The sequence below is a fragment of the Siphateles boraxobius genome, unplaced genomic scaffold, assembly GCF_051911475.1.
Source record: "Siphateles boraxobius isolate OS27281-9 unplaced genomic scaffold, OSU_SipBor_1 54, whole genome shotgun sequence".
Lineage (NCBI taxonomy): Eukaryota > Metazoa > Chordata > Actinopteri > Cypriniformes > Leuciscidae > Siphateles > Siphateles boraxobius.
The window spans coordinates 1,577,501-1,590,000 of NW_027509180.1; the positions used below are offsets into that span (position 1 = coordinate 1,577,501).

Below are 12,500 nucleotides of genomic sequence, written 5' to 3' on the forward strand. Positions count from 1 at the left end.
TGTGTGACACATTTATAATCTACACCGGTTAATTATGAAAATATTGCATTAATTGTCACAGTAAACATCATGCTAGTGACTGAGACTGAAGCTAAAGCTGCTTCTGAATGACAGCGTGTGTCAGGGTCAGGGGTCATCAGCAGCACAAAGGTCAAGGGTCAGGGGTCATCATCAGCACAAAGGTCAAGGGTCAGGGTCACACAGAGACTGACAGAATGTGTAGTAATGTTGTGTGTAAAATCATCTGTTCAGTGAGAAGGGTTTTTATAATTCCTCTGATCTGTATTTATATTTTGCTTTTGTATTTCAGTAATTGTTGTTGTTTCTCTTCCTTTATTCCAGTTCTGTTTAAATCTGCGTATGACAAAAGTCTGAGTTACGCTGGATCTGAAGGAGTCATGATTATAGTCCTCTTTGTGATCGCGCTCCTGCTAAACCTCTTCTATATTATTTACAGTAAGTATTTCCTTCCATCAAGAGTCAGTGACATATATGAGCTGTCAATCATGTTTTACCAGATTAATGGAGTTATAAAATATACAAACCATAATATCACACCTGATTATCACTTAATTCCATTAGACAAAGTTTATACAGCAGATTTTATATGCATACTCAAGAGTTTTACATGAGAAAGAGAGAGAATAAAAAGTGATGAAAGAATAGAAGAAGAAAAGAAAGTAAAATAAATCAAAGTGTACATTTGTAATTGTATGAAATGAGTAAAAAAGAAAGTATTGCTCATTAAAGGATGTAAACTGAACTGATGGTGTGAATCAGCTCGTAAAGTCACGAGTTTATTCAGTCTCAGATCATCGAGTGATTGATTCTCCTACTATCCACAGCATACTCAATTATTAATAACAGCACACCGTATATTAACATTAATGAGTGTCATTATGCAGACGAATGGTGTGTTTCTGGTGTGTGTTTACCGCTCTCCCTCACACACACTCTCAGCACTTCCATCATTATCTTCTCTTCAGGACTGCACACACTCTTATTGAAAGGTTTTCTGAGGCGTTCGATCCCTCATGCCATGATTCTCTGCTTCACGCTCATGAAAACCTGCAAATATCAGGAGATTTTCAAACTGTGAATTCCAGGCCACGACAAATCATGGAAATAAATAACGTAATAGTGAAATATGGGATAGTTTTGCTCATTAGTTATGCTCAGCTGTAAAATATGTTTATCAGCATATTCCAGTCTTTGTTGTTTTCCAACTAGTTGAGGTTATAAGTTTACAAACGCCTGGCAGAATCTGATAAATGTCAATAGAGGGCGCCATCAACATTCCAGAAATATACATGAATACAAAAAATGATATAAAAATAAATAATAATAGTTTACTCATTCAATGTGCTGGCTGGAAGTAAGAGCCTAAGCATTTAATAAAAACTGACTTTAACCGGTTAATATGGAAGACCGTTTCCGCCATAGTTGAAGAAAAAAAAGATTATCTAAGTCATAATAATGAGAAAGTTTCTCATAATTATGACTTAGTATCTCATTATATTGAGAAAGTTTCTCATAATTATGACTTAGTATCTCATTATATTGAGAAAGTTTCTCATAATTATGACTTAGTATCTCGTAATAATGAGAAACTTTCTCGTAATAATGACTTAGCATCTCGTAATTATGGAAGCCCATTCCCGCCACATAAGAAAAAAAATCGAGCATTCTTAAGTCATAATTATGACATAAAAAGTCAAATTTATGACTTACTAAATCGAAATTGTAAGTCGAAAAAGTATGAGATACAAAGTCAAAATTATGACTTACTAAGTCGAAATTATGACTTTCCGACTGGCACCCTCATTGTTCTGACGCGACCCGACACATGATGAATTATGAACAGATTAAGGAGTATTTCCAGTGGCGGTTCTAGACCATTTCAACTGGGGGGCCAAGCTGGGGCCAGTTGTACTGTTAGAGGGGCCAGATTTAGACCTTATTGTTGTCATATCATTTTCTGCACTGCAGGCATTAACAGGCAAAATACCATGTTTATAATCATTCAACAATGTATTTGCATTTCCATTATATTTTTACATTTGCATTACATATTCAGCATTAGTCACAGTAACTGTAATTGACATGATGTCCTTCTTTCTCTTCATTTTGGTGAGAACTATAGAGCAAAAGCAATGGGGACCAAGAAGCGTATTAATTCATTTACTGATAATAACTGACTTGCTAGGTAACTATGTTTAACCGTTTACAGGGTTCCTGCACACTTTTTAAAGTCAAATTTAAGGCTTTTTAAGACCTGAAGAAATCAAAATTCATACCGTACATTAAGGGTGCAATATTGAAAAAAATATATCTCAATATTTTCAACGTTTTGTTGATAATAATTATAATGATATTTTACTGATTGTGTTTTTGTGCTGGTGCAACGGCTGGTTTAGGCTTGTTGTTGACAGCAGACTCACGAAGATATTCATATTTTTCATATTCTATGCAGTGGTCAGTTCACAGCAGTGACAGAAATTAATTTAATTAAGGGACAATATTTGCCACCTTAAATTGATTTCCAGGGGCATTTTCACCTATATATGGACATACTTTCTAACCTTATTTAGAGTTATGCATCACCTTTTATGTCAAATACTAACATTCAAATTATACAGTAATTATACTTATTTATAGAATAATACTTAATTATACAATAATTATACAGTACCACTGTTACCAGTCAAATTAATTCATTCAATCAAAATCCATCTTTGCAGTGCAGAGGTGAAATACTCCTTACGCGTCAGAACAATGAGGGTGCCAGTCGGAAAGTCATAATTTCGATTTTTTTAATCTCATAATTTCGATTTGGCATGTCAAAATTTCGACTTTTTATCTCATACTTATGACTTTTAAAGTCATAATTTCGATTTAGTAAGTCATAATTTCAATTTAGTATGTCAAAATTTTGACTTTGTATCTGATACTTATGACTTTTAAAGTCATAATTTCGATTTAGTAAGTCATAAATTCGACTTTTTATGTCATGTATCTTATGTGGCGGGAATGGGCTTCCATAGAAACGGGCTTCCATAGGTTAACTATTTTCTATGGCTGCGTCCCAATTCGCCTACTTATACTACGACCTAAAAGTATGTACTCTTTTTGTGAAGAAAAAAGTACATACTTTTGAGTGTGTAGCAAAAGAGTAGGCAAGCTTTGGGACATACTACTTCGTCATCTTTAACGGACAGCTCTGTCGCGTGCGTCCAGTGCATCGTAAACTGCCGTCAATCATCTTGTCACAGTTAAAATCCTCCATTCAATCTAATTTAATTTCCTACCGTTTCGGAGAGAAATGTTGAGGCACCTTGGTCTGCAGCCGTGGGTCATTAATGCGGTGACTCTCCTCATGTGTTTGCAATTTGAATGTAATGATGCATTTAAAAGTTAATGGCTAAACGTATCTTTACAAAAGTTCACAATGCTGCTGCAGATGCAATATAATGTAGACAACATTGAATAAATAATTTTTCGTCAGGTTAGATACTGATAATTACCCACTCAAACCCCTTTACTAAACCTCACCGGACTCGCGCGTCCTCCATGTCTGTAGTTTTTAACACTTTTCACTCGTGTTTGTAGTTCTAATCGAATCCTCGTCCAACGCGCAATGGGTTGTGGGCAATATCAGCCATAGACATAATAAATACATAGACGCCCTATTGGCCGCTGGAGCGCACGTCAACGGCGCCACCATATTGAGGAGGGCAACGTTCCCATACTTCTCATAACGAGAATTGAGAAAAATGCCTGTTTCGTGCGCTGCTTGGGGCTGTACAAATCGACACACAACTGAAAACTGGTCTCTATCTTTCACAAGCAAGACTGAACATTTGTTTCTGGTTGTATTTGGTCATGATATAATTAGTAATAGTAACGTTTAAAGGAGAAAGGCCGCGAAATTTAAAAATACTACCGTTATTGTGTCACGAAATGTAGTTTTAATAGTTTTTCAGTCGACAATGTAGTTGTTTAAAGCCGAAATCTTTGGTTTATTTATAAAGATAGCGACTATTTAAAAATTTGATCTGACGTTTTCGGAGTTGTGAGATCCGGGCGCTCAGCGCTCATGTGCCCCGCATGGAACAGCCTTACCTCGGCTAGTGCTTTTGATGTTTGACGCTGGCTCTGATGTCTCTAGTCTAGTGGTTGAACATGAGATATAATTCGTCTTGTGTAACTTATATATAACGGGCGATCTTTGGTCTGACAAAAAGAGACTGGGCTGTGATGTGACATTTTATTTTATATAGCCTATGTAGGAATATTTTAAAATATAAATTATTTTATACATTCTCTTCGTTGTATGTAGGTACTTATGATATTATATAATTATACTATTCATTACAATTTCATTTGCTGTATACTGTTTTTGTTTTATTGACTAAACTATTTACTATTACTTCTCACTTTATCTTATATTTACTATTTGCATTGCACTGTAGTTGTACCATATCATAAAGGATCCAATCGGGTCAATCACAGAAAATGCTTTCCCCCACAATAAGAAAACTTTATTTAATTTAATGTGAAAATAAATGATATCTCAGTATTGGGATCTTCACAATTCTTATCCAAGAATAAAAAGCCAGATACATGACAAGCCTGAGCTTTGACAATTCGTTATTAAAAATATATATATTTTATAAGTCTAACTATTGAGATTTTAAATAACTAGAAATTGAGTTTATTGTACACCACATACAAACTACTGAAATCGGTTGATAAATGTTTTTTTTTTGTTGTTTTTTGTTTTTTATCCAGAAAAACCTCAGCTCACCGTTTACTTGCATTTGATTTACAGTGCAGTCTTGCCCTCAGCAAAATGGCGGACGCGTTGACGTATCGCAGCAACGTTCCAAAGCGGCCAATAGGGCGTCTATGTATTTATTATGTCTATGATATCAGCCGTTAGCGTGCGCATCGATCTGCACTTCGGATTCTGACCGGAAAAAGTAGACCATCCGGGTATCTTTGGAACACTCATTTCAACATACTGCGATTTGGGACGTACTAATTCTAATTTCGAATACTATTTAGGACGGATAGTATGCGAATTGGGACGCAGCAAAAGTTTTTCAATGTTTAATGCGGTTTCATGGGCGAGGGACGCCGGACAAATGGATGTCTAATTGGTTTCTTAAAGATCCTCCTCCGGGCGCAGGTCTCTGGCGAATCAGAATTGGATACATGTTATTTTATGCAATCTGATTGGTTCTCATCACCTGTCATTCAACTTTACGCTCTTGGCCACAACTGCGAGTGCGCAGGCGACTTCGACAAAACCTTGCTAGGCTGATCACTTTCGTAGAGATAATGGCAGCAGTTAAACCACATTCAGTCATTGATTTACAAAAAAACACTTTCGCAAGGGGTTCGCTGGAAGAAAAAAAAGGATAAAGGATCTCGGACCGGACCAACCCGATTTATAAATCCCGCAGCAGCAGCAGGGCAGTGCCAGAGGACGAAGCTAACGTTACACCCGCAGCTCACCCGCGCGTGTCATGAGAAGCGGAGGGGGCTGGATGTGATGTTAGCAATGCCCTTCTCTGCTTTCCCTGTCTTTTATTTCAAAGTGTCGGCACTGAAGTTTTGTGGACAACAACGCGGGTAAGAGACCTCAAACATCTATCTGACATTTATTTGTATTTATTTTCGCCCCGCCCCCCAAAAAATAATTATCACCAGCCGCCACTGATATATATATATATATAATGTATAAAAATACAAACAAAAACAGTGAAATACTATTCCAATGTAAACCAGCTGACTTCTATGTGAATATATAGTAATAAAGTATAAAGTGTAATTTATCCTGTGATTTTTTTTACTCCAGTCTTCAGTGTCACATGATCCTTCAGATTATTATCAATGTTGAAAACTTATTTATATTTTTATTTCAGGATTCTTTGATGAATAGAAAGTGCAAAAGAACAGCATTTATCTGAAATAATGTGTAACTTGTGTAACATTATAAATATCTTTACTTGTAACTTTTGATCATTTTAATTCATCCTTGATGAATAAATGTATTGATTTATTTTATTTATTTCCCCAAAAAATTAAATAAAAATACTTACTGACCCCAAAGTTTTGAACGGTAGTGTTTAATGTTACAAAAGATTATATTTCAGATAAATGCTGTTCTTTTGAACTTTCTATTCATCAAAGAATCCTGAAATAAAAATGTTAGTAATTGAACATAAATACTGAACGTCAAGATAAGTGATAGATAGGAAATATAAGCTTAGTATATAATTTAGAACATGTAAAAATATCCACATTAAAAGGCAAATGATGTATAATCCTTTAATCTTTAACCTTTAATCTCAATATAACTTTTTTAATATACTTTATACTTATTACATTTTATCCAAAGTGACTTACCAATAACGATAACAATAGAAGCAAAAAGTGCCGTGACAAGCCCCATGTAGTCTAGCATAGAGCTGGACGTTATGGCCAAATTTTATATCACGATATATTTCGTAATTTCGGTCGATACGATATAATTCTGATATCGATATGAAGAATATAAAAGCCTCAGGAACGCCACAACAGATTTATCATATCTGTTCATAAAATGAGTTGGTCAAGTCTACACACTGTACACACACACACACACACACACTGTACACACACACACACACACACACACACTGTACACACACACACACACACTGTACACACACACACACACACACACTGTACACACACACACACACACTGTACACACACACACACACACACACACTGTACACACACACACACACTGTACACACACACACACACACACACACACTGTACACACACACACACACACTGTACACACACACACACACACTGTACACACACACACACACACACACTGTACACACACACTGTACACACACACACACACTGTACACACACACACACACACTGTACACACACACTGTACACACACACACACTGTACACACACACACACACACACACTGTACACACACACACACACACACACTGTACACACACACACACACACACTGTACACACACACACACACTGTACACACACACACACACGCGCTGTACACACACACACACACTGTACACACACACACACACACACACACACTGTACACACACACACACACACACTGTACACACACACACACACTGTACACACACACACACACTGTACACACACACACACACTGTACACACACACTGTACACACACACACTGTACACACACACACACACTGTACACACTGTACACACACACACACACACACACACAGATTTACAGTGTGTTGGTAAGATGTCTTTCATATCTCAATCACAATCATAAATGATGAAAGAGTGTTTTTCATGTTGGGTTAGGAATTATTTTATTGCTTTTTAGGTGTTGTTTATGTTATGTTGGTATTATACTTTTTTTTTTAAATGTATTGTTGCATTTTCTATTTATGGATGCAATGATGTTGTTAATGTAAACACACGTTGAGTCCAACACATATTAACCCTTCGGGGAAAATAAAGTGTATTTCATTTCATGTCATCCTAACAACACATGATGATGATATGTGGACTCCTGAACCGCGTCTTCTGGGTATATACAGTTATTATTGTGTCTTATGGAATATAAACATCTGCGATGGGAAATAGCTTATTGTAAAATAGCAGTACTAAAATAAATAAAAATGCCTTTTTTATGATCCCTTTTATTATGTATATTTAAATGATGAATAATTTGTCAGATTGTTCAGTTTAATCATGAATCGACTCGCGTCTGACCAACCGCTGTGAGATAATGCTGTTGTTTATGCTTTCATATCTTTATGATAAATATGATGATCAGATCCAGCGTTAGTGAATCACAGATCAACAAATCCCTCATTCAAATCTTTTATTTTATTATTAATGTATGAATCATGTATTGATATATATCGTCTCTGACATCATCAGTTCAGGCGTCCATAGAGAAACACACACACTTTTAATTAATATTTCTTTATTTTATAAAGGTGATTATGATGCTTGCTGTTATTTATGATTGTCATATTCATCTAAAGCAATTACACAGTTTACATTCGATATGATATACAATAAAAACACATGATCCACTTATCTCAGTATATATTATTATTATTATTGATTCAGTTTTTGAGGGAATCAAATTCTTGCAACAGATTCTGTAAAAATACTGATGAAATTAATAATCACAAATATATTCAACATTATAATAACTAATAATGTTGTTTCTACTTAGTGTTCACGCTGCCTTAAAATGAGGATATGTGCATTATCTCAATGGATTACAGTGTTTTATTTATTACAGTCTATAATTCCAGAGTTTATTATGGAGATATTTATTACTAGTGTTTATTACAGCATTTATTTTCAGCTGAATATACAATAAATAATAACTGAATCAACAGAAACATTAATAAAACATATACAGTAAAACATTGAGACTCTTCACACATTTATTATTGCCAACATGTTTCAAAATGTGTTCATAATGTCTTCATAATGCGTTTAATGTGTGTAATATTGTGTGGTTTTGATACAGTTTTTCTTCTGTGTTTAAGAGTTTTCGAGTATGATATTCATAAGTTTATATAGTTATGAAGAGGGAAATGATTGTGTGAAGATTGTGTGTTTAAATGAAATGATGAATTAGTGAAGTGAGTTTACTGCTGTATGTATAGTTTATGATGTCAGTAATGCTGACTCAGATCAAACACTTGTATGGGTTATTAACTGTTGTTTCTCTTACACAGCGTTGGCTAGATTAACTGTGGAGTTGAGCGACCGGATCGAGACTATATTCGATGTTCTGGCTGGTATAAGCTTCGATGTTCTTCCTTCACTGCAGTTCATCCTCCTGTTCTTCAGCTTCGGGTCCAGAGGAGGTCAGTTACTCACACTGTTACTCACAGATGCATGTGAATAGCTGATCAATGTACACTCTATACATGTACACTCTATACATGTAAACTCTATACAAGTACACTCTATACATGTAAACTCTATACATGTAAACTCTATACATGTAAACTCTATACATGTAAACTCTATACATGTAAACTCTATACATGTAAACTCTATACATGTACACTCTATACATGTAAACTCTATACATGTAAACTCTATACATGTAAACTCTATACATGTACACTCTATACATGTAAACTCTATAATGAAAACTCTATACATGTAAACTCTATAATGTAAACTCTATACATGTAAACTCTATACATGTAAACTCTATACATGTAAACTCTATACATGTAAACTCTATACATGTAAACTCTATACATGTACACTCTATACATGTAAACTCTATAATGAAAACTCTATACATGTAAACTCTATAATGTAAACTCTATACATGTAAACTCTATACATGTAAACTCTATACATGTAAACTCTATACATGTAAACTCTATACAAGTACACTCTATACATGTAAACTCTATACATGTATACTCTATACATGTAAACTCTATAATGAAAACTCTATACATGTAAACTCTATACATGTAAACTCTATACATGTAAACTCTATACATGTAAACTCTATACATGTAAACTCTATACATGTAAACTCTATACATGTAAACTCTATACATGTATACTCTATACATGTAAACTCAATACATGTAAACTCTATACATGTAAACTCTATACATGTAAACTCAATACATGTAAACTCTATACATGTAAACTCTATACATGTATACTCTATACATGTAAACTCAATACATGTAAACTCTATACATGTAAACTCTATACATGTAAACTCTATACATGTAAACTCAATACATGTAAACTCTATACATGTAAACTCTATACATGTAAACTCTATAATGAAAACTCTATACATGTAAACTCTATACATGTAAACTCAATACATGTAAACTCTATACATGTAAACTCTATACATGTAAACTCTATACATGTATACTCTATACATGTAAACTCTATACATGTAAACTCTATACATGTAAACTCTATACATGTAAACTCTATACATGTATACTCTATACATGTAAACTCTATACATGTAAACTCTATACGTGTAAACTCTATACGTGTAAACTCTATACGTGTAAACTCTATAAACATTATTGATTGTTTAACAGTGTTAACCTCAAATCAGAATAAACCTGTGAAACTCTCCTGATGAATCTGAGATATTAAACTTCACTCACTATTACAGTTTATCATCTGAATAATTCATCAGTTTATATGAGTGTGAAGAAGAAAAAGAAACGTGTTTTTCATAAAATATTAAAGTATCTTTGATCATATCGTCTATTTCAAACAAGTGAATTTGATTTCTACAGTAAATGGATGTGAAACTTCACAGCGATGTCCATGTTGTGTATTAATGTTAAACTCTGACGATGATTTATGAATATTGAAGTGATTTAAAATAGATTTCATTAATGAATGACATTTACAGAGGAAATTACAAGTGATTGTAAATCAATATGAAACAGCATTAATAATAATAATTAATAATTAATAACTTGTCGATGATTTATGATTCAAAGCAACCATTGACATTATAAAAAATAATAATTAATAAATAACTTCCGTCATGTTGTGACAGACGAACACACACTCTTCCTCTGTGTTAAACACACACACACACACACACACACACACACACACACACACACACACACACACACACACACACACACACACACACACACACACACACACACACACACACACACACACACACACACACACACACACACACACAATATGATTAATATGAATATAACATTAATATAATCTGCATTAATATGATTAATATGAATATAACATTAATATAATCTGCATTAATATGATTAATATGAATATAACATTAATATAATCTCTGCATTAATATGATTAATATGAATATAACATTAATATAATTAATATGAATATAACATTAATATAATCTGCATTAATATAATCTCTGCATTAATATAATTAATATGAATATAACATTAATATAATCTGCATTAATATGATTAATATGAATAAGATATTAATATAATCTCTGCATTAATATGAATATAACATTAATATAATCTCTGCATTAATATGAATATAACATTAATATAATCTCTGCATTAATATGAATATAACATTAATATAATCTCTGCATTAATATGAATATAACATTAATATAATCTCTGCATTAATATGAATATAACATTAATATAATCTCTGCATTAATATGAATATAACATTAATATAATCTCTGCATTAATATGATTAATATGAATATAACATTAATATAATCTCTGCATTAATATGATTAATATGAATATGATATTAATATAATCTCTGCATTAATATGATTAATATGAATATAACATTAATATAATCTCTGCATTAATATGATTAATATGAATATGATATTAATATAATCTCTGCATTAATATGATTAATATGAATATAACATTAATATAATCTGCATTAATATGATTAATATGAATATGATATTAATATAATCTGCATTAATATGATTAATATGAATATAATATTAATATAATCTCTGCATTAATATGATTAATATGAATATGATATTAATATAATCTCTGCATTAATATGATTAATATGAATATAATATTAATATAATCTCTGCATTAATATGATTAATATGAATATGATATTAATATAATCTCTGCATTAATATGATTAATATGAATATGATATTAATATAATCTCTGCATTAATATGAATATAACATTAATATAATCTGCATTAATATGATTAATATGAATATAATATTAATATAATCTGCATTAATATGATTAATATGAATATAACATTAATATAATCTGCATTAATATGATTAATATGAATATAACATTAATATAATCTGCATTAATATGATTAATATGAATATAACATTAATATAATCTGCATTAATATGATTAATATGAATATAACATTAATATAATCTCTGCATTAATATGATTAATATGAATATAACATTAATATAATCTGCATTAATATGATTAATATGAATATAATATTAATATAATCTTCATTAATATGATTAATATGAATATAACATTAATATAATCTGCATTAATATGATTAATATGAATATAACATTAATATAATCTGCATTAATATGATTAATATGAATATAATATTAATATAATCTGCATTAATATGATTAATATGAATATAACATTAATATAATCTGCATTAATATGATTAATATGAATATAACATTAATATAATCTGCATTAATATGATTAATATGAATATAACATTAATATAATCTGCATTAATATGATTAATATGAATATAACATTAATATAATCTCTGCATTAATATGATTAATATGAATATAACATTAATATAATCTGCATTAATATGAATATAACATTAATATAATCTCTGCATTAATATGAATATAACATTAATATAATCTCTGCATTAATATGAATATAACATTAATATAATCT

The 12,500-nt window shown here is 31.7% G+C and overlaps 1 protein-coding gene across 10 annotated transcripts in view; it reads left to right on the plus strand.

Annotated features, from left to right (window-relative positions):
- Positions 1-12,500, plus strand: part of LOC143714402 (uncharacterized) — a 122,387-nt gene that overhangs the window by 93,907 nt on the left and 15,980 nt on the right. For all 10 annotated transcript variants that reach the window (XM_077205519.1, XM_077205515.1, XM_077205516.1 and 7 more), the window contains 2 exons: positions 343-456; positions 8,793-8,924. In XM_077205519.1, the coding sequence (XP_077061634.1) occupies positions 343-456; positions 8,793-8,924 (246 nt within the window). The remainder of the gene's footprint in view (positions 1-342; positions 457-8,792; positions 8,925-12,500) is intronic.